The sequence below is a fragment of the Neofelis nebulosa genome, chromosome 15 (genome assembly GCF_028018385.1).
Source record: "Neofelis nebulosa isolate mNeoNeb1 chromosome 15, mNeoNeb1.pri, whole genome shotgun sequence".
NCBI lineage: Eukaryota > Metazoa > Chordata > Mammalia > Carnivora > Felidae > Neofelis > Neofelis nebulosa.
The window spans coordinates 17319960-17343737 of NC_080796.1; the positions used below are offsets into that span (position 1 = coordinate 17319960).

Genomic DNA, 23778 nt, shown 5'->3' on the forward strand with positions numbered 1-23778 from the left:
CATGATGTATTATCTTTCTGATACATTGTTGGATTTGATTTGCTGATATTTTGTGAAGGATTTTTGTATCTATATATGGAATGAAATTTTTTTCTTATATTTTCCTCATCCTATTTTTGGTAAAAAGTTACACTAAACATAAGTAGAGAAAAATATTTCCTATTTTTCCTTTCCCTGGTAGAGTTTGTATAAGGTTGGAATGATCTTTTCTTTAAAAGTTTAGTAGATTATACCTATAACACCAGCTGGACCTAGTTTTTTTCTTTTGGAGATGGTTTTTAAGTATTATTTTACTTCTTTAATAGCTGTAGACTATTTGCATGATCTCTTTCTTCTTTAGTCAGTTTTAAGAGGTTTTTAAAAAATGTGTCAATTCATCTAAGTTTGGAAATTTGTTATTATAGTATTTTATTGTCTATTTCATTTCTACTGTCTTGAGTTATAATAACCTTTTTATTCATAACATTATTTATTTAAACCCCCTTAATTTTTTCTTCATGATCATGGCAGAACTCTAGATTGTTATTCTTTCTGTTTTTTATTTCTCCTTTTTCTCTCTCTATCATTTCCTTTCTTCTATTTTCTTTGAGATTATTTTATAGTTTTCTTTTCTTTTTTTTCTAAATTAAAGTTGTAAAAATTTAGTGTTTTTTCATTAACATCTGACTTGTGATCAGAGAATGTAGTTGGTGTTAGATGCATTCTTTGAAATTTGTAGAAACTGCCTTTGTGGCCTTGTACATGTCAAATTTGTAAATCTTTCATGGGCCCTTGAAAAGAATATTACTCTAATTTTTAATGTGGAATTTCATATGTGACCATTAGATCAAGACTGTTCATTGTGTTAAAATTTATATCTTTGCTGTTTGTGTGGTTTTGTCAGCTTGACTTACAAAGTAGCGAGAGAGGTGTGTTAAAGTCTTCACTGTATTGGAAGATTTGTCTCATTCTCCTTGCAGTTATGTCATTTTCTTTTAAAATGCATTTTTGAGGCTACTGAGTGCATATATGTTAAATTGTTATATCTTCCTGGTAAATTGAACTTCTTATGTATTAGTAATCGTCTCTATCCTTAATGCTTTTTATCCTCATCTAATGCTTAATGCTTTTTATCCTCATCTGTTTTGTCTGATATTAATGTAGCTAAGCCACCTTTCATTTGATTAGTATTTGTGTAAGACCCTTTCACTTGAAGCTTTTCCTTGTCCTCGTACTTGAGGTGTATCCTAGACATTCTCTTTTTTCTCCATTGGTGAATTTAGTCTATTTAAATCTACTATCATTATGGCTGTATTTAACTTTCCAACGTCTTCTAATTATCCTGTTTTATATATTTATTTTTTTACTTTCTTGCCTTTTTTGGAATTAAGGTTTTTATCTTTTTTTTTTTTTGGTTTTGCCTTTTTCTTTATTTTTTCCCATTGGGTTGGGATTTATACTCATTATTATTATTTTATTGTTCACTTCTGAAATTGTATATGCTTATTTAACTTTATAATGCCTTTTATGACTTTTAAACTGTGCTCCAAAACTAGCCTAAGCTCTTATAAAAGAATAGCTGATATTCCCCCAAACAACTTTGCAAATGGTAGGCTTTTAATAAATATTTGTTTGCTGATTGGTGTTCTTCATATGTATGTGTCATTTTGATTTTCATTTGATCAAATTTGCAAAGTAATAAAGTACAAATGATTTTCAATGACCAATATTTTTTCAATGTTTCCTGTGAAATATCCTCTAGGAAAGTTGTTTCAGTGTATTCTTTCTAAGATCATTTCTTTAGAAATGTCAGCTGAGTTGGACATTACCTGATTGTATATGTAGATATGGCATCCACAGTTACTTTTTATTCTCTAATTTGAAATTTCTGCACTTGAAGCTTTTTCTCTTAGATAATTTTCCTGTAGTGACATGGTGGCAGGTGCCCTAATTTTAGATCAGAACTATATAATACAAACCATATAATTTGACATCCAGATTTTGAAATCAGGATGGTCAGATCAGACAAACACTAAGCAGTAAATTAGACCATATTCTAGAGCTAACTTTTAAATGAAATGAACATTTTTGATCCGGTACTGTCTTCACTAGTTCTTTATTATTACCACTTCATTAATCATTTGGCTTTATAACTTTGCCCACACATTTTGTTTTAAGTAATTTGAGCTTCTATCTAAATTCATAATTTGTCATATAATTTATTTTTCATTTATAGCTCTGAGGCCCTTGGTTTGTCGGCCCTTGGTTTCCACTGCTACCTGATATTCTGCTTTGTTAGCAAAAGAGTCTTTTTCTTTATTGGTTTTTTGCTCATCATATATTTTTAACTGATTCAGAGTGACTTTTCTTCCAATTCAGGAAAAAAGGAAGATGCAACATATTAATTGTGGGGTTTTTTTGAGAGCATTTGAGAGCTCCCAATCAGAAAATCGTAATAAGCTAAATATGTCATCTTTTTGCCTGTAAGTTTCTAATTATATCTGATTCTAAAATGTATGTGTATCCCTGTGCCCCCTTTTATTAGATATACAAAGCATAGGATAAAGTTTTTAAAGCACTTTTAAATAGGCCTGTATAACTTATGGTATATCCTTTTATGAAAAAGAAAATACCTTTTTATTATAAAAATGGGAGTACAAAATTGTTACATAATTGTTTTAAAAACGTGTTACAATTTGGTGTCCGTTTTCTAGGCCCTTTCTATGCATATATAGAATTTTTTCTCTAAGAATTATTCATTAACCTATGTTACAGTTTTGGCAGTATAATACCAACATTATTCATGTGGTTATTTTATGGATCTTCCTTATCTTTTTTAATGGTGGTGTAAATATTCCAATGTATGGATGTAACATTATTTAATCTATCCTTTCCACATAAAATTTAGATTATTTCCAATCTTTCTCAAAGTAGTACAGCAAAAACTTATATTACACATATATATGTATACATGTATATATGTTTATATATTTGCTTAAGTTTTGTACAGTATACATTCTTTAAAAGTAAAATTGCATCAAAGCAAATTCATTTAAAATTTTAATAGATACTATTTAATTTGTAGTGAACAGGAACTCAGTATATTGCTGGTGGGAGTATAACTTGGTGTACCCACTTTGGAAAATTGTTTGAAAGTTTCTATTAAAGGTGAACATATGCACATGCTCTGGTCCGGCCGTTTTACACCTAGATATATACCCAGCAGAAATAGGTACATATGTTTGCCAAGGACATGAGCCGACACTGATGGTAGCACTAACTCAGTAATCAAAAACTGTGAACAGCCCAGTGTCCGCCAACAGTTGAATGAATACATAAGTTATAATATATTTATACAAAGTAGTAGTCGACAGCAAAGGGGATGAGTTACTACAGCTAAATAAAACAACATGGATGAATCTTACAAACATAATGTTGAGCTAAAGAAACTAGACACAAAAATATATCTCCTCTGATTCCATTTAATTAGTGTTCACAAACGTGCAGAGGTAATTCATACTGTTCGAAGTCAGAATAGTGGTTTCCTTTAAGGGCAGAGCGATGGTGGGAATGAAGCACTAGGAGAATTCTGGAACTCTGGTTATGCTCTGTTGCTCCATTCTGGTGCTGGTTACATGGTCTTGTTTCATTTGTGAAAATGCATTGTGCTACACACTTAGGATTTTATGCCTTCCCATGTATGTGTTCTTTAATGAAAAATTTGCAGTGAAGGAGTTCACTCTGTTTTTGTTATATATATAGAACCACTTCCAGACCCCTGCCATAGCGTTTGGTTTCTGTACTCCTGGCAGTCTGCTAGACATTAAAATCTTTTTGATCTGGTAGATGTACAAAAAAGTCAGTTTTTTTTTAATGTTTTTTATTTATTTTTGAGAGAGAGAGACAATGTGAGCAGGGGAGGGGCAGAGAGAAGGGGAGACACAGAATCCGAAGCAGGCTCCAGGCTCAGAGCTGTCAGCACAGAGCCTGATGTGGGGCTTGAACCCACAAACTGGGAGATTATGACCTCAGCTGAAGTTGGACACCCAACCAACTGAGCCATCCAGGCGCCCCTCAATTTTTTTTTATTTTTATCTTATTATAAGTGAGTCTCAGTATCCTTTTGTACATTTGCTGACTATTCATTTCTTCTATAGTTTCCCTGCTCCTGTCCTTTGCCTATTTTTCTGTTGCAGTGTTCATTTTTCTTACTGATTTGTAGAACTTTTTGGTCTATTACATGTCAAAATAGAATATTTTTGAGAGAGATGGGGAGACAGAGAGCAAGCTGGGGAGGGGCAGAGAGAGAGGGAGACACAGAATCTGAAGCAGGCTCTAGGCTCTGAGCTGGTCAGCATAGAGCCTGATGCAGGGCTCGAACCCACGGACTGCGAGATCATGGCCTGAGCTGAAGTCAGACGCTTAACCGACTAAGCCACGCAGGTGCTCCAAAAGACAGTGTTTTGAATAACAAAACTAACAAACTTACCAAGTATATCATATGTTAGGAAAAGTTTCTTCTAATAATTAAATTAGCCTTAAAGAGAACCCATTATTCTTCAGTCTCCAGCTCTGTAACCAGCTCAGTTCTGAGGAGAGGAGAGTCTGCCTCATTAGCTCCAAATCTATACTCTAATATGGACTCTATATAGAATAGAATCCATCCGAAAGTCCTCGTTTTATTGTATATATATATATTACTGTTCGCTTTTTCTTGACTAGTCTGTTCTTTGCTGGGAACATCGTGAACAAACACTCAAAACAAGTTTACCCACTATTATATGTTACCCTTTGTTTCTCCTCGTTTCTCTTTATGCCTTTACATTTCCTAATATGGAGAAGAAAAATGATACTGAATAGGATTTGTTATATTTGTAATAAATTGCCTATTAATTTTGTCTATACTACGTTTTTATAAAATAGCCCTTTAAAAACCAGTGTGCCGCATGCGATTTCCTTTACTCTCAACCAGTACCAAATTTCTAAGTGATCTTTTCACTAAAATATTTTTAGTAACTCGACTAGTCTGATGTAGTCTCACTGTTGTGTTTGCCTTTTTATGCTTCGGTTGGGGATGCCCTATTGAGATAATGTTTAGTTTAAATGTTTTCTAGACTTTACCGTATTTTAATGTTCCTCGTTTTCACTCTGTAGTGGCCTGTGGATTTTTTTTTTCATTTATTTTTGTTTTTTCTTTTAATATGGAATTCGTAGACGCTCTGCTGTTGCCCGCATTCAGGAGTTCTTCAGGCGGAGAAAAGAAAGGAAAGAAATGGAAGAATTGGATACTTTGAACATTAGAAGGCCACTAGTAAAGATGGTTTATAAGGGCCATCGCAACTCCAGGACAATGGTACCAAATGCTCATGGCACTCTTTGGACAAATTGCAGATTCAGACTATGAATGTTTTTCCATAACGGTGATCTTCCTATGTTGCCAGTGTGCTTCCAGGATAACATAATTGTACCTGAGCAGTCACCTCTTTACCCAAACTTGGTTCTTTTAGTCCTAGAATATATTGCCAGACCATTACTGTTTAAAGAAAACTCTGCCCTACTGAGGAAATATTGTAGAATTGAAAATTTTTTAGCTGGTACAAGTAACAGTTGTGTCTTTCTTGCTTTCTCACACTTGCTGTCTACCGGCCTAGTAGATTTTTTTTTGTTTTTAGCTTGTATTAGCACCCTTTGTTGGTTTGGAGAGGAAGATTTAGATATATGAAATCCAGGCTCATTGCAAAATGTAGTCCAGTGACTTTAATTACAACTCTTAAGATTGACAAGTGAAGATTTGCTTTAGTCACTTTGTCTCTCTAGACTTTAGTGTCCGCCTTTATGAAATAAGAATAGACCAGATGATCTCTAAGATCTGTGCAAGTCTTACAATCCACAAGTCTATATACCCAGTGTCATATTAAGAAGATCTTGCAAGATGATCAGCATAACTGTTAACTCTGAACCATTCATATTTAGAAAGTGTTGTCCTCATACATTCATTGAGTTATCCAAAAGTACCTATAGAATTAGTTTTAATCTACTCTTCAGAGTAAAGGCAAAAAGTTACATTGTGGGAATACCTGCTCATTCGGTAGAATGTGTGACTCTTGATATTGGTGTCCTGAGTTCAAGCCACACGTTGTGTGTAGAGCTTCCTTAACAAAAAAGTTATTTGGGGTAGGGAGATAATTAGCTCTCTCTATAGGTATCATTGGTAGTATCGATTTAATCATTCTAAACTGAATGCTTATTATCAATAGAAGCGATCAATGTACATTTCTTATACCTTGTGGTTAAAATTTTAGATGAAAACCATTGGGGATAGGAATGAAAAAAAAGAAAAGTAAATGTAACAGTAGCGCTAAGCAACAACAAAACTGGCTTCCCCTTTTGTTTTGGCAAAAATAGCAAAGTGGCAGCTACTGATGAAATGATCGAAAAAATCCTGAACTACAAAGATTTTTGGATGGTTTATTCAAAATCATCCATATGGCGTCACAACCATTCCAGTATATCCTATTCCTTTGTCTCGTTGCTTCATAAAAGTAAATACGCTATATCCTTTCTCAGTTGTGGGAGAATAGCTAATAAAAAGATTGGTACTTTTTGTTCTTTTATCATAAAGCAAAATAGAAAAAGGAACTTTTCGTTTTTTTCTATGAACTGTTTTTATTATAAACCTAAAATGGAACCATTTTTGGAAAGGTCAGCAACATATATAGAAGTTTCCATTACACTGCCCAGTCCCAGAAACCCCATTCATTCATTTAGCAGTTACTAATTCAGCACCTAGTGTCGCCAAGTACTGTTTTAGGCCCTATAAATATAGCATTGAACAGAGCAGAATCTCTGTGTTCATGGGGAACTTTTCATTACTTAGTGCCATATCATGCTTGCTGAAAAATCTGTATCATTTTTAAAGTAATAGAAGACAAAGATTCTCTTCTAGTTTTTTATTATTTTCTAATATTTTCAATTGCAGAATAGAATAAGTCTTTGTTTTAATAACTCTGATTTGAGTTTTCTTATTTCCTTTTTCTAAACCCTTAGATAAAAGAAGCCAATTTCTGGGGTGCTAATTTTGTAATGAGTGGTTCTGATTGTGGCCATATCTTCATCTGGGATCGTCACACTGCTGAGCATTTAATGCTTCTGGAAGCTGATAATCATGTGGTAAACTGCCTGCAGCCACATCCGTTTGACCCAAGTAAGATGGCCGTTTATAAGGCAAAGGCTAGAAATCTGTACATCAGTTCCAGTTTTGTGCTAGTTTTTAATATAAAAATAATGCATATTATCCTAGAAGGCAGCCACTAGAGTCAGTTATGACTCTCATTGGGTTTCAATCAAAAAACACTTAGAACCTCCTTTTGGCAGAAAGTATGGGGAGATAGTTTATCCTGCTAATATTTCCTCTAAGTATTATCAGTTGCAAGAGCTTTGGCTGACTGAACTTTGCATTACTTCCCCAAACTCAATCTCCAAGCCTTTTTAGTCTTCACGTGGCCAAGTTAATGTACCAGAACGAGAGAGCTTGGCTTGTTCTTGCCTTCCATTTGACACTGCCCATGTTTCTCATAAAAGAGCGATGGAAAAGAAAGAAATTTGAGTGATTTCAAGATAGTCTTAAAATTATATTCCAGGGTAACTTTTAGAAAATCTTCAAAATCATATTTTCAGTTAACAAATATATCAGTACAATTTCCATTCCAGCTCAGTTTTGCTGTACATGTACATATGTGTATATGCATATACATACATGCATATATATACATGCATAATATATAACATATATGCATGTCTTAGTGGCTTGTTTTTATGCTTTATATTAATATGCACATTTTATTTCTAGTTCTAGCCTCATCTGGCATAGATTATGACATAAAGATCTGGTCACCACTAGAAGAGTCCAGGATTTTTAACCGAAAACTTGCTGATGAAGTAAGTTTTTTACTTGTACTTATTATAATGAGTGTATGTCACTTTATTCCTGAAATGCTTTCTTAAGAAGACTCCCATCAGCTCATTATTAGTTGGTAACATAAACAAGTTTATTTAATTGAGGAGGTCGAATTTTAAGAAAAAGAAACAATAACATGCCTATAATACTAGAGAAGTAAAAATCAGGGTATTTTGATAATTGTAATACTGTTCATCGGTAATACCAGATTAAGTGTATTATAGTTTAAGAAAAACAGATTGACTATCTGTGCTTTTGCAATGAAGAGTCATTTAAAAAACCTTCTGTCCTTTTAAGAAAATAGTTTTACTCTGGCTGTCCTCCATAATCACAGCCAAATAAGTAGCAGAACAAATGACTGGAGAATCTTTTCCTTTTTGTTATATTTTAGATTTCTTCAGCTCCTTGTTAAACCAACAGCTTTCAAACTGGGTTGTGTGAAGCTGTAGGTTTTTTGTGGGATGAGAAGAGGGAAGGTGGAGGACACAAACGCTGAATTCTGGGCTTTTCCTCCCTAACTTCAGCTGGGGTTTTTATTAGTGGGTTTTCATAGAAGATTTCTTGTGAAAATAAGGGTCCATGGCATTAATCAGTTAGCTCCTGACGTAACTGCTGGGTTTCTGTGAGTTTCTGCATTCTGTGAATGCAGCTCAAGTAGATGCTGCAGTCTCTTAAAAACATAAAGTGAGGGTCCATTACTGAGAAATGTTAGTTAGAAAGCCAGAGCTCTAGACCAGGGTTGACAGTTCACGGCACAGTTCCCACATCTGCTTTCTAGTAGACATTTATAACTTCTATGTCAGGCACAGTGCTGAATTTTATTTTTTTATTTTTATTTTTTTTAACTTTTTTTTATTGTTTATTTTTGAGAGAGAGAAAGAGAGAGAGACAGAGCGCAAGCCGGGGAGGGCAGAGGGAGAGGGAGACACAGAATCCGAAGCAGGCTCCAGGCTCTGAGCTGTCTGCACAGAGCCCGACGCGGGCCTTGAACCCACAAACTTGCGAGATCATGACCTGAGCCAAAGTCGGATGCCCAACCAACTGAGCCACCCAGGCGCCCTAATGAATTTTAAAAAATAAACCTTCCCGGGGCGCCTGGGTGGCTCAGTCGGTTAAGCGTCCGACTTCGGCTCAGGTCACGATCTCACGGTCCGTGAGTTCGAGCCCCGCGTCGGGCTCTGTGCTGACAGCTCGGAGCCTGGAGCCTGCTTCAGATTCTGTGTCTCCCTCTCTCTCTCTCTGCTCCTCCCCTGTTCATGCTCTGTCTCAAAAATAAACAAACATTTTAAAAAATAAAAAATAAAAATAAACCTTCCCTCAGAGCTTTTAGGCTGGTGGGAAAGACAGACTTGTGAACAGTCAGCCAGAATGTAGGGAGGCACACACAGTGTTCTGGAAGCCTGTGACAAGGAGCAGAGGTGCTTATAAATGGGGTAGATGGGATGGGCGAGTCTTTGCAGAGGAAGTACAAATTGGACAGAGTTCACCAGGCAGACAGGGAGCTAAGGAGCACTTGAGATGAAGGATCAGCATGTTCCAAGGTGTCCTAAGGTAGGTAAGTAACGAACCAGGGGTGAGTGGGTAAGAAAGCAGCTCCCTGGGGCAAGATTATAAAGGGCCCTGGGGGTGCCCCATGAGTTGAAAGTGTGTAAATCGCTGGGGAACCATTGATGACATTAGCATCTTTCTCTTACTGTCGTGCTTGCCTTTCTTTCTTTTTTCCTTTGCCACACGCTTTGCGGTTCCCTCTTTCTTTTTCCCCCTTTGCTCATGACTGTATAGTAGATTCCTAGGTGTTTATGGGTAATCATTTAGTCCTGTTCTTGGTACTTAAGATACAATTCATTGGTAACTCTTAATCCAAAACTTTATTTTTCAAGGTTACTTTGCCTCAGTCCAGGTAACGTTTTCTCCAGAGATCCACATGACCCAGGGATAGTCATTTCACACCCCTCCGTCACTAAGAGCATCAGCTCTGCCGTAGGGGAACATAATGAGCAGACACAAGGTAGACTGCTCGGGGAAACAAGTTACAAGAAAAAATTCATTGAATTCTTGAATGTTTTAAGTAGCCTCAAAGTGTGACCTTTCTCTTTGCTGCCAGTTGAAAGAGTAGCGTTCTGTGATGTTCCTCCCTCACTGCAAGTTAATTACCTGGCATCGAGTAGCCTTAGGGTGGAAATATACACAGCGTACATGGAAAGAATGAAGTAATTCCTCTTAGGACGTGCTAATTTTTTTACTGTTCTCCTACTCTTCATGGGAACGTATAGTTACTTCATTGCTTCTGACCTGGTTGTTTAACTTGCCTCAGGTTATAACTCGAAACGAACTCATGCTGGAGGAGACTAGAAACACCATCACAGTCCCAGCCTCTTTCATGTTGAGGATGTTGGCTTCACTGAATCATATCAGAGCTGGTAAGGACTGTCATTGTATTATTCAAACCATTGTTATGTTTGAAAAACATGCTATTATTTACGATCTGCTTCAAAGTGATTTGTACAATTTCCTTTAACCACAAAACGAGGGCAATGTAATTCCTGAGCTAGGAGTTCTGTGAACCCTGGATCTTAGTACAGGAAACTTACTTCCTCATGAACCAAATTTATTGAAAAGCGTCCAAATGAAAAGACAGAGTCACTTAAAAGCTTTTATCAGCTGTGCTTCTCTTCTCAGGGTGGAGGATCACACCATAAACCTTACGCTAGGTTCTACAGTAAGGTACCCTTTCATGGTAGATGTGGTCAAAATTACTCCTAGCCCAGACAAAAATAAGTGTTACATGCTACTGTGAAGGTCGAAACAGATACCTCAGTATGGGTTTTTAAATACTTTTTGTTTTCGATGATAAATCGTGAGGTTCAATGCCAAAGAAACACAAAATCGTATATATTACAATTAATATTCAAGAAGGAAGTGAATATAATCAGTGTTCATAACAGTAGAAAAGATCCAGTATCCATTGTAAACAAAGTACATTTATCAAACAAGACAGCGTTTGTTGTTCTTCACTGATTTCACAAATTAAATGTCTTCATATGTTGGGTATTACCTATTATTTAATAATAACAGCGGCCATCGTTTCTAGAGTAGCTGTAATGTGTCAGGCCCCATACTAGTCATTTCACAGATGTTTCCCGATGAGCTCCAACCCTCTAGAAAGTCGGTTATTTATTCGTAATAGCTCGCCCCAGCTCATGCAGCTGATGAATGGTGAAGCCTAGGTGTGAAACTGAGTTCCACGCCTTTACTCCCCTTTGACCTAGAAAGTTCACTTGTAGGAATACGTTCAGATCAGAAATATGACACGCAGCCCCCCAGGTGATCTGATCTCAAGCTTCTTTACAGGCTCATTCACAGTATTTTCTCCTTGTGTGTCCATTCCATCCACTCTGGCCCTTTTTGAATTTGGGGGCATGTCAAACTCTTTTCCACCTCAGGATCTTTATCATCATGCTGTCCCGCTCCCATCCTCACTCTTCATTAGGATCACTTTGCTTATCCTTCAGGTCTTTGTAAGCGATGGATTAAATATCACTTCCTCAGAGAGAGCAGGGACAAATATTCCAGGCAAAGTAAAGGGTATGTAGCATTTTTCGAAGTCCTGGAGGAGAAAGAGTGTGGAGCACATCTAAAGAATTGAAAGAAACTCCTATGAGATGGGGAGAAAATCATGAAATTGTAAATATTAACTACTACCAGGAAAGAATGAGATTTTCAAATGGTCAAAACAAAAAATAAACATGGAACGTAAACAGAAAATGTTAGTAGTCCAACCAAATATTTTTGCAGTAGCTTTTAGGCTCCTGTATTATCACATTAATGACTAAGATTTTTGATCCATTTTCTTCAATAACCGTGAGTAACCCTTAAAATTCATCTAGATTTCAGACTTGAGAAGGCAGCTTTTCTAGAACATTTGCCACTTAGGACTCTTAAAACTTGCTTGTTCTGAAGAGTTTATCTGGCAAAGGGCTCTTCCTTAGTTTTTCTATGGAAAACATTCTTCTCTGGTCTGTGCAGAATCTGTTTTGTACGGGTGCTCACGTGGTTTGTTCGCCAACAGCTGCTACTAGCCTCCTTTGATTTGAGTGTTAGAGAAGATGTCTCACACTGTGAAGATTCCTTTGTTTCTGGTTCTTTTTGCCCGCAACCGAAAACACCTTCTAATTGGTTTAGTCAGCTCCCCCTCTTGCTTCTCTTACGTAAAAGACTGGAAAGAAAGATGTTCCCGAGAGTTGTTTTTATCCTTAAGACCTCAGGTTACTTGATGAGTCGGTTATTCCCCCCTTTCCTCTCCTTTGCTCCTTGTCTCCAGTTCTTGGAGCACCATGAGCGTGTACAGGTACTCAAGGAGAGTTAGTAATGGACGGCGATCAAGTGAGCCCAGGCTGGCTCCAGAATAGGCCAGCCCCTCCATTACTCCACAAAGCTTCCCGGGAGGCCCAGGGAACAGGTACTGGGCGGCCTCTTCCTGGTGGAGCTGTGATCTTCAGCGAAGGCTGCACTTCAGATCCCCGGTTGGGCTTTGTCAACTACAAATACTTGGGTCCTACCCCTTGAAGATTCTTACTCATTTGATCTGAATAGGGTTTGAGCTTCTGCATTTTCAAAACAGCACGCAAAATCATTCCCATGAGTACGGCAGTAAAGACTGTGGTGTCTGAATGTGGTGTATGCTTTGGATGGGGGCCCCCAAATGTGGGGCAACGATCGGTTAGAGGCCGCGGGGGGGGGGGGGGGAGGATTCACCTGAGGCAGAACAAAGGAGATAGAGGTTTACTGAATATGCGGCTGGGGAGCGGGGGCAGGCAGGCAGGCAGGCAGAGGAGAAGCTGTCTGCAAGGAGGCAGTGGGTGGAGGCTGTTTTTAAAGGAGGAGATGAGGAGGTGTGGCTGCCGTGGAATTTTCCCTTTATTGGTAGCTGTGCCTGGTTGTAAGAAGCCCATGGGTCACTTAGGGCCTCTGGCTATTTTGAGGTGGGTCGCCTGGTGGGCCTGTCTGTATCCAGCCAGGTGGTCGCTGTGAGCCCTTTAAACAGTCCATTGCTCGAGCCTGTTTGCCTAAAAGCGGCCTCTACAAAGACTTCTAGTGCAGGCCGGCCACTTCTTGTGACGTAAAGGCAGTTCTGAGACCCCTGGAAGTTTTGATAGACTTTGGACAGATGGTAATTGTGTGTTTGGACCATTCTAACCTCTTCTAGAATGTCTCAGTAGCTGGTAATTTACTCCTCTCCTTAAAACGTGCCTCTCATGTTCTCAGGACAGAGTCCAGATGTGTTAACATGACTTAGGAAACCCTGAAGTATCACTTGACACACTTCCCTTCATACCTCTGGGCCTTGGCCCACGGAGCTCTAGGTAGCCATGGTGCCCTCCGCGGTTGGTGCTAGAGCCCGACCTTGACTGAGCTCACGGCACTTACCAAGTCGTATGCACAGGTTCACTGCGTCAGCAGTTGGAACTTTACTTCGGGATATAACCATATGCACCTACTCTTGGTCTCCCTGCTCCCACCCCTGCCTTCACACAGTCTGATTTCCATAGGGTGGCCAGAGGGATCTTTCTTAAAACGTGGGTCAGCAAACTTTTTCTTGAAATGGCAAAATAGTAACTATTTTAGACTTTGTGGGTCACTTGGTGTCTGTTGTAGCTACTCATGTCTGATGTGGTCGTGTAAAAGTGGCCACACATAATCTGTAGGTGAATGGGCGTGGCTCTGTTTTAATAAAAGTTTCTTTGCAAAAATAGGCTAGGGCTGGATTTGCCCGTCAGTTTATTGGCCCCTTTTTTACATAAATTAGGCTCTGTCACCCCACTTAAAATTCTTGGGGGATCCTCATTGCTCGTAAAATAAGACTGGTCTGGGGCACCTGGGTGGCTCAGTCGGTTGAGTGTCCAATTTCAGCTCAGGTCATGATCTCGTGGTTCGTGAGTTCAAGCCCCGCCTCGGGCTCTGTGAGGACAGCTCAGAGCCTGGAGCCTGCTTTGGATTCTGTGTCTCCCTCTCTCTCTCTGCCCTTCCCCCACTTGTGCTCTCTCTCGCATTCACTCACTCTCTCAAAAATAAACAGTTTAAAAAATTTTTATTAAAAAAAAAAGACGTGGTCTGCCAGGTCCTACATGATCTAAACCTTGCCAGCCTCTGACTTCCAGTCATTCCAGTTGTCCCGTAGCGCACTGCGTTTCAGCATGCCGGCCGGCCTCTTCTTTCCTCAGACTGATCAAGCTTATTAGCACATTTAGGACCTTTTCACTGACCGTCTCCTTTGCCTGAAGGACTTTGGCCCTGAACTGAACATACAGTTGAGCCCTCAGCTCCAGCGTCACCTCCTTAGAAAAGTCTCAGTAGACACTTCACCCAACGTGACGTTGCTTCATGTGCCTTCTCGCTCGTGCCCTGCCTCTCAGTCACCCACTCTGTTCATTGCCTATTTTCCTCAAGTACTTAGCCCAGCTTTTCGTTACTGTATCTGCCGCCTTCTTACAAATTAAAGGGGGAAAATGTTGGTTGTCTTGTTTTCAATTTTTCCCCTTTAGGAAGTGGTCTCATTGAGAGCAGAGACCTAGTTTGTCTTATTCATAGCTGGATATTTAACTCCTAGAACAGCGCCTGGCACATATTCGTTGTTCATCAAATGTCTGTTGAATAAATGGATGAATTTCTGGTGTCACATCTCTAACAATAAGTCACATATTTATTCTTTTTCTTAGAAAAATAAATAATTTTGTGAAGGATGGTCTGGAGAACTGCACAGTTTTTTTGTGGAACACAGGTTTCCTTCGGGGAATTGTTTTCCTCTCTCTCTCTTCATATTTCCCCGACCAAAAATAATTTCCTGAGGAAATATTCCTAACAAGAATAAAAAAGGCTTTCCACAAACGTAAACCTTATTTACAAAAACAGTTTGGTACCGTTGCAGGATTTCTCACCTCAGTACCCAGGGTTCCTTGTCTCGCCGCTTCGAAGAACTTCGAGGCGACACAAAAGGAGCAGCAGGCCAAAGTTTACAGAGTGTAAGGGCAGGAGGGAAGAAGAACATGAAAGCTCTCTTGACAGGGCACATTTGAAAGCGAATGCCCGGGACTGTAGGCAAGGGCCTTTGTCTGGAAGATTCTGGTCGCCTCTCCCTTCCCCGCCCCCTTGTTCCTTCTCAGGTCCTACCCTTATTGGCTGGACAGCTCTAGGTGCTGGGTCATCCTTTCGGGGTTGACTCGGTTCCCTTGTACGAGGAGTCATACTGTCCCTCCTGTAACACACGTTTTATGGTTTGCTTTTAGAGTTAGGTATTTTGCTTATCAGATTCCTGAGGGGGCCCTGAAGGGGAGCTGATGGCGTTTGTTACATTCCTAAGAGGGACCTTGTTTGTGCCTGCGGGGGTTGGCTGTAGTCAGACACTCCCAGCACTGTTCCAAAATACGCAGTCCTCCCCGCCCAGAGCCTCCGGGTCCTACCTAACCTGTCCCTCTCTGCCCGTTTTATCCTGCCTTTTCCTATCACAGTATTGTCTGCCTTAAAAAACAGTGGATATAGAAGCGATTCTTATTTTCAGTTTTCATTTCAAGGAACAGGGTTTGTCAGGCCTCCCCGGTCCGTAACTGCCAACCAGAGGTCGGTGTAAACATTGAGCCGCGGTGCGGTTTCCCTGCCTCGGAGAGGTGGGACTTCACGAACAGAAGGTTTCCTTTATTCTTAGAAACTGGGCTTATGTTCTGAGAGAGGACTCTGCAGTGACTGTGACGGACTTGAAAAAAGAACCACCGTTCTACCCTCTTCTCATTCCGGGAGCCACGGTCAGTCGTTCGCTGGCCTATGCTAGACACTCTTGGCCCTCGCTTAACTCTGTGGCTTGCTCTGGACTCTGCAGAAGTCTGTTGTCTACCGTAAACCCCCCGAGTTAAAGACTGTGACAATTCTTGTTGACCCTCCATTTCCCCATCTTCACACATAGTGTGACAAGCAAAAGGAATGTGGGTAAGAACCGGCGCACTTTGAAACAGGCAGACACTCCTTCCTCGTGCTTCCAGTGGGACAGGAATAGCTTTGTTGAATATAGTCAGCCGTGTCCAGGAGTGCCACTCACGGCAATCTACCGAGGCAGATAGCGACTTCGTGTTTCGCTCCCTCGTGAAAGTGTATCACAATATAAAGATTATAATCTCTTTTATACTAACATTCATTAGTATTGACCAGAAATTCTTCCACTGTGCTTGGATTCCTTAGTGGTTGATACATGAAGGTCAATCCAAACCTTATTTTGGTTCATTTATTTTGCAAATGTGTATGGAACACGTACTATATAATAATAATAGCTAAAACTTGTGTAGTTCAGATTATAGATCATATACATCATCTCATTAGTTTGATTTCAAAAAGGAGTCAGCATAGAGGGGATTTAGTCTCGTTCACTTGGACAGAAAACACACAGTCCCTCTGTACACTGCTCTTGGTGGTGTTGACCTAGGACCCAGTGACCCAGTGGGAGAGTTGACGCCTCTGGAGGTCCTAAGTAAAAGCTCAGGCTTCAGTCTTGCTGTTGACAGCCGGGAGTGAACCTCTCCCCCGTGTCTGATCTCCGTGTTTTCCACGCTGCCCTGGGGGGAGTGTTCCTGTGACAGAATGGGCTCCATGCTAGTGGTGACGGGCTTTTAAAGTGGCCTTCTTCACATAACCTAACGTAACGTATCCTAGTAAAACCTATATGCATGGATTGCTGTACCAGGCTCTGAGGACGGAAGAAAAAAGAAAAAGTTCCTACCCTCCCAGGAGCTCAGAGCCCTTCAAGTCTAGTCTGTAAGAAGACACACACGACCTGTCTCCGCAGTTAGGTCATCTTTATACGGGACACACGGGATAGTCTGGAATGTAGAGGAAGGAGTTCTTCATTCTGCAAGTGGGGGTTTGGAAAAGTCCCAGAAACGTTTCACACGGGACAACGGTTGCACTGAGTAGGTGCGCAGAAGCTTTACGGCTGCAGGACGGGGCGAGGGTCCCAAGCAGAGGAGCAAGACGCGCCAACCGTGACGGTCGGGGACAGCGGGCCGTGTCATGCGCCAGTTCACCATCCCGTATTCCCTCGAGGGCAGAGACCGCGGGTCTGTTTTGGTCACCATTGTATCCTTAGCACGACGCCTGGAACATAGCAGATATTTAACTGAAAAAATTTTTTTTATCAACAGAATACACAGATCCTTAGGTTTCCCCACAGCCCCCTTCGGTCTACTGGTGTCACGAGACACCTCCTTAGGCTCCTGGACTCCCCAAGGAACGCGATCTTTAAAACTCCGCAGTAGACCGGGATATATCCGGATCCTTAGGGTTTTTCTTTTTAATTTGTATTACGGTTAGAATTACATGCATATTCAAAGGTATAGTGCTGTTTCCCGGACTCTCTTATTTGCTTCTAGCGGCAAAAAATAGCTTCCCTACGCACGGAGGTGAACTGATGTTTACGCGATGATACGTTCATATGTATACATTTTCATCGGTTCCAAATAGAAGATATTGAATGTTATCTTAATCGTAATTCTAAAAGTCTCTCTTTTTGTGCGTCTCCTCTGTGTGTTTTCCAGACCGGCTGGAGGGTGACCGATCAGAAGGTTCTGGTCAGGAGAATGAAAATGAGGATGAGGAATAACCAGCTCTTATTGGCAAGCACTTAGATGGTCTGAAATTTGTATAAGACATTGATTATATTTTCTCTTTACAGAGCTTTAGTGCAATTCTAAGGTTATGGTGTTTTGGAGTTTCTCCCTTTTTTGGGGATAACCTGACATTGGTTTGGAATGACTGTGTGCATGAATTTGGGAGAGCGTGTAAAACAAAACTAGCAAAATGTTTTTAAAACTTTTTGCCATGTATGAGGAGTGCTAGAAAATGCAAAGTGCAATATTTTCCCTAACCTTCGGATAGGAGAGCTTGGGTCAACGTGGAGAGTAATTTTCATTATAGTGAAAACGTTGGTTCAGATAAATTTCTACACTTGCCATTTGCATGTTTGTTGCTTTCTAATAAAAGAAGTTGGTTGTTTTAAGATGTCCTGAATTTGACTTTTCATTGAATGCCTTACTACCCCGACCCACATTCTCCAGTCTTCTCTATAACATAAGGCTCTTTCTCTATTCTTTTCTAGAGCTGATAACCTTTTCTGTTGTGACTTCTGTGTGCTAGAATCACATAGAGGAGCTTTTCTCATTTCTCCTTCCAGAGCACGTTACCTTCGCTTCTAATCTCCATCTTTCATGGTTCGTGATCCCTCTTCACCCAAGTACAGGAGTTAGGCTGCCGGCAACAGGCCCAGAGCATCACGGGTAGCTCACGTGACGGACCGGCGCAAGCTCGTCCCGAAAGCGCTGGCCCCCCGGCTTCCCCTCTCCAACTTCTCGGTTTCAGCCACGAGCTGTCGACCGTCCAGTCTTGTAATTCTGGGTCCCCCTCAACCCTGGTGTCCAACTCCACCCCCCCTTAGGCCGTCTCCACCCAGGCCCGCACCTTCTGAGCCGAAACCACCCCTGCAGACGCCACCCTGCTGTCATCCTCCCTCCTCTCCCCTTCGTGCCGCTTCCTCCGGCTGGGCCGTGAATGGACTCACGGGTGTAGCGGGCGAAGCACCCTCTCCCTCGCAGCGACCAGGCATCGCCCCTTCGCCTGGTGGCAGAAGATGGCGGGAAGCCCAGGGACACCGACCAAGAGAAGGCAGACTGGCTTTTTGGACGGAAGAAAAGTAACTCTTCTGCTGGCTCAGCAACTTCAGGTAGACTTCAACATCTAGCTCTTGCCCTGGACGGGACAGACACGTTCTCACGTCAGGAGATGTGGCGAATGGTAAAGGGAAAAGGAATTCGAGCTGTAGCCAAACAGGACAATTGCATGATTTCTGGGAAGCGCAAAGGTCTTCGCTTCTGACTCCCAATTAGTTATGGGACCTGTTTAAGCCATCTGACTTCTCTGGGCTGGCCTCCTCCTCCGTAAGATGGACGTATTCCTATTGTATCACCTGTGTCCCAGGGGCTGTGTGGGGACCACACGAAACCACGGAGATTGAAGGGCTTGACAGAACAACTGAAGTGACTACCACAAGCACAAAAACCGACGTTGTTCCTTGCACTGTAACGAAACCGTGCCGGATATGCTCTAGAGAGGTGCTGCAAGGCTCATGGGGCAGAGGCTACTAGAAGGCTCAAGGGGGAGGTCAGGGAAGCTCTTTGGCTAGAAGAGCATAGAAGAAACTCAAGGGCTGCCTGGGTGTCTCAGTCAGTTGAGCAACCGACCCTTGACCTTCAGCTCAGGTCACGACCCAGGGTCATGGGATCGAGCCCCTCGCTGGGCTCTGTACCGAGTGTGGAACCTGCGTAAGATCCTCTTTCTTTCCCTCTCCCTCTCTCTATAAAATTTAAAAAAATGAAAATAAAATCCCAATTGTCCACTCCGGCACAGACTGTCGGTAGGAGGGGAGCCTGGGGGGTGGGCAGGGGGCACATGGGAACTCTGAACTTCCTGTTCACTTTTGCTAGGAACCTTCAAACTTTTTAAATGTAACAGTACTTGTCAAAGGAGTTATCCCCCCGCCCTGTTAAATTCTGCAGCATCTGGTACCTTGTTACAAAGGAGCAGGTGGGCCAGACCAGCAGTCACGGAGGCAGCGAAGAGAAAACATTCTACGGAGGTACAGGGGACACCTCCGTGGTCACTTCCATGACTCACTGCATGTTGGGGACCCGGACCACAGGGCCCACGTGCTGCTCCGACACAGGATTAGGGCTGCGGTGGTGGCAGGTGAGGGAGCTGGGCGAAGGTGGGAGGTCCCGTGCCTGGGGGTTGCTGAGTCTCAGTGGCAACCTGCCAGCCGCCCTCTGACTCTGGTTACGGGACAGGCTTAGAGACGGCGCGTGGCCGTTCGTCAAACCTCCTTTAAGAACCCTGCACTGGGGCTCCTGGCCGGCTCGGTCAGTAGAGCACGTGACTCTTGATCTTGGGATTTTGAGTCTGAGCCCCACGTCGGGTGTAGAGACGACGTCTTGAAGAATTTATGAACAGCACACGGATGGATGCAGCAAGGTGACTGTGGGGTGTCGACGCCTCCTAATCCTACGGCAGTCGGCCCCTTCCTGTGCGGTCTCCTTCCTCTCGTGAGCCCCCGGGGAGGGAGGCTGCGGACAGGGGTGTGGCTGCACACAGTAGGTAACGGTGGAGGCTCTCAGAAAGTCCCCGGCCCCGGAAGTCCAAGTACAGATCCACGGTCTCCACAGACACGTACCGAAACGGATATTTAACCAACCGGGTAAATAAAGCTACTCAATCTACTTTTACTGGTTTATAAATATTGTGATTTAGAAGAACCCTGAACGTTTTTCTTACCTTAAAAAAAAAATCATCCAAAAACTTCAAGTGCAATTTATTTCAGGACTAGCTTTGTTTTTGTTTTGCTCTGATTTTGCTCTGAAGGTTTTTAACAAGTTTTGCACCCGGGGGTCTGTTATCAGAACGCGGCGCAGCTCCGCCTCCTAGAACACACGCACATCACAGAGGGACAGACCTGTTTCCAGGCAGACCCACCCTTTTTTCCACCGCACTCTGTGGCCACGCAGGCCCAGGCTGCCCGTCCCCCCGCGGGGCTGTCTTCATCGGGAGCGGCCACTTGCCCGGGACTTGGGATATTTCAGAATGGTGGTGTGAAAAGGAAAAACAGAAATGTCTTCGAGTTCCTAAGCTATTAATACTATTCAGGAAGATTCTGAGGGAAACGAACGCAGCTTTGCGTATTATGTTCTAGAAATGTCGTTAAGCAAAACTGTGCTCTTGGTAACCTTATGCAGACTTGAGTTTGTGCTTTGAAATCTTTCGAATGAACCCACTTTCCTTGGGTCGCAGGTTTTTTTAGGTCTGGCGAGCCGGTATTCCAGGCTCCCAAGCTCCCCGGTTTACAATGGTTTCTACCTTCTAAGGGCAGCTGGCCTAGTCTGATAACGAGGACTTTTACTTTCTCCCTCCCGCCTCACCTCACGCCCCCCCCCCCCCCACCTTCTCCAGCTGCAAAGCTGGCTCCTTTGCTCAGCGACATGGCCAAGACCTGGCGTTTGACCCAGACTCTGGCTTAATGCACTCTGGGACCTCAGACAATTCTTAGGCTTCCCTAGGGCTCCCTGCATTCTGTGTTTCCTCTCCCCAACCCAGAAGGAGGGGGTCAGACTCTGTCCCCTCTTGTAGTCACATACGACAGCCACTGTCCTTTACTTCAGGGTGGGAGGTCCCTTCTGTCTCCCACGGGATTCCCCTGGGGTCCTGGATCCGCTGGAGTAGCACGGACTCCTGTCCCTGGGCCACCTCTCCCATCAGGGACTTAGAGGACCAAAGATTCTGTGAGCCCAAGACCCATGGCCAAGCAGTCACTGTCACTGCAAGACAGAGCTGTCAGCGCCCAGGTCACGACTCAAGCTGTCAGGGAGGGAGGTCAAGGCTGAGCTTGTGCTGTGGCTCGGGACTCTACAACAGAAAAGCTCACTTTGCTCCTTTCAGACTTGAGTTCCAGATGCTACCTGCCTCTCTCTCCTCCCTCCTGTCCATTGCCTTCCCCTTCCTCACCGTGTATCTCTTCCCAGAAGACCCTCCTGTGCTATATATATATGCAACACGATTCCCACAGCAGCAGCCCCCAGCACCTGCCGCCTAGGATCACAGTTGCCAAGATTCTCACTTCCTGTCCCGGAGAAGCCCCTGTAAAACCGGCCTAACGCACCCACCCACGGTCACTGGGACGTCACCATAGGGCTCGGCACCAGCCACGCCCGTTCCCGTGCAGGGCGCTTCAATCCACACCGTCACCTGGGAGGGGACCCACCTGGAATCCGCGTCCCCCCAGAGAAATACCACAACTGCGACGTGGAAAGACCGAAGGGCCTAAGAACGCCCGCTCGCGAGCGGCAGCGGGGGCTCGGCCCCCAGGACCCGGCACACGCCAGAGCCTCAGCCGGGCGCCTCCGCAGCACCGGCGCAGCGGCGCGACGGGTGACAGGACGCGCCCACGCGTGTCACCCACCTCACCCTTCGGCAGCCACGTCCCCCTCCCGGGGCCTCGGACAGGAGGCAGCCGGGGTCAAGGCCGCCCACCATCACGAGCACGCCCCGCGGTCCGTCCGGGGACGCGTCTCGAAGGCGCAAGCATCTCAGGGCCACGCCGTCAGGATGGACACGTGCTTGCGGGTGAAGTGCGAGCGGACTTACAAGATCTCCCCGTATCAAAGCACGTCTCCTCCCTCTCCGGCCCCACCCGAAGGCCTCGGCCGATACGAATGCAGAGTCAGTCTCGCGGGTGGCTCAGGTCCATGCAGACTACTTGGCACCCCCGGGCATGAGGACGGAGAACAAGCGCCGGGGGCCCTGGTCTTACAGCCGCGAGCCCACCTCCCCTGCACGACCGAGTAACGTCGGGTAACATACACAGCGGAGCAGAAGCAAGATCCGCCCCGGGAGGGTCTACCGGGGAAGCAGGGGGCCTTGAAGTCCAAGGGCGGCAGGGGATGAAGCGTTCTGAGCACCGGCTCTGCTGGAAGCAAACGAGCCTTCAGCCTTGCCCTTCGGGTTTTCTAGAACTGCAGGTGGCATCACAGCCACGCTGCTGCCACCTAGTGGCCAGGGCCCCAGGCGCCTGAGCTCCGTGCCTCTGGCCGGGGGAGCCGCCTAGGTGTGCCCTGTAGCGTGCGCCACCAGAGCACCCAGACCTGGCGTCCCCAGCACAGCGCAGGGACCCAAATGACAATCTCAATGAAAGCGGCAGAGATGGGCAACAGCCTTAAACGGGAAGACATGGGAGTGAGGTTTTTAAGCAACTGTGTGCCCAAATGTCCACCCTGCCACTGTCCCTATGGTCCCCTAGGAAGGTCTCAAGCTGCCACCACACAGCAGTATGACGCCGACAGGCCCGGGGGGAGTGGGGGCAGCTGGGGATTTGACCTTCTGCACCGAGAACCGGTGTCCTCCAAAAGGCTTCTCGGAAACTCCAGAACATGTGCAAATTGTGGACTTCTCCTCTCCTCGCCCACCTCTTTCCTCACCGGCTCTTGCTCTCACTCAGGCTGGATCCAGATCTCTGGATCCCCGAATATGCAAAGTACGGTTCTAGCTGCCACGCATCCTCTGAGGTCGTCACCTACCTCACGGAGCCATCCCCAGCTGCCCTACCCGGAAATATCCACCTCCCTCCGGTGAATGAATAAGCACTTGACTTTGCCATTAGCTTCGGTATCACCCGAGTCTCTCCCTGTATTATAACGAGTGAAGGAAGACACTTTAAAGGCACCGCCCAGAGGCCAGCCTGGTGCTTTGCACACAGTAGGTACGCAGTGCCTAGGAGCGTCAACAGAAAAAAGGGAAACAGACCCTGTAAAGCCAGGCGCAGGTGAAACCCTAGCAAATCGCAGCCAGTCTGGGATCCGCCAGCGGGGACTTGGGGTCCCAAGACTCTTCCCTTAGAGCCCAGCCGAGCCCAGCTGAGCGCAGCCCAGGGGAAGCGCTCTTCAACCCCTGGGTTCCAAGCCGGCATGCTGCTCTCAAAAACGGCCTCGTAGGCAAGCCATCCCAGGTTATTCCGGCCTAGAGATTAAAGGTCGTCTCCGTGCACACTGGTTTCTCGGGAACACGGTCCCCTTACTAGACAAGTGTGGGAAAAAAGACACACAGAAAACGTAAGAGGCCCTAAGATTCAGGAATGACGCCCAGTAGCGGGAGCAGAGTCCGTGTGACCTGCACGTCTGGGCAGATCCCACAGGCGTATGTGCCCTCCGCTCCTCTGGAAAAGCCACCTGCTCCTTCCCACCCCATCCAGAACCTAGACCGGTGCCCGG

General features: G+C 44.0%; 2 protein-coding genes across 18 annotated transcripts in view; one reads left to right on the forward strand and one right to left on the reverse strand.

Moving 5' to 3' along the window:
* The window catches only part of DCAF6 (DDB1 and CUL4 associated factor 6), a 135614-nt gene extending 117642 nt beyond the window's left edge, over positions 1–17972 (forward strand). For all 8 annotated transcript variants that reach the window (XM_058700366.1, XM_058700368.1, XM_058700370.1 and 5 more), the window contains 5 exons: positions 5194–5332; positions 7027–7183; positions 7829–7917; positions 10251–10356; positions 17512–17972. In XM_058700366.1, coding sequence (XP_058556349.1) covers positions 5194–5332; positions 7027–7183; positions 7829–7917; positions 10251–10356; positions 17512–17576 — 556 coding nt within the window. In that variant the 3' untranslated portion in view covers positions 17577–17972. The remainder of the gene's footprint in view (positions 1–5193; positions 5333–7026; positions 7184–7828; positions 7918–10250; positions 10357–17511) is intronic.
* The window catches only part of GPR161 (G protein-coupled receptor 161), a 62656-nt gene continuing 49634 nt past the window's right edge, over positions 10757–23778 (reverse strand). For 9 of the 10 annotated variants that reach the window (XM_058700379.1, XM_058700378.1, XM_058700376.1 and 6 more), the window contains one exon: positions 10757–17071. The gene's annotated coding sequence lies outside the window, so the exon portion shown is untranslated. The remainder of the gene's footprint in view (positions 17072–23778) is intronic. The other variant, XM_058700381.1, reaches the window with a different exon arrangement.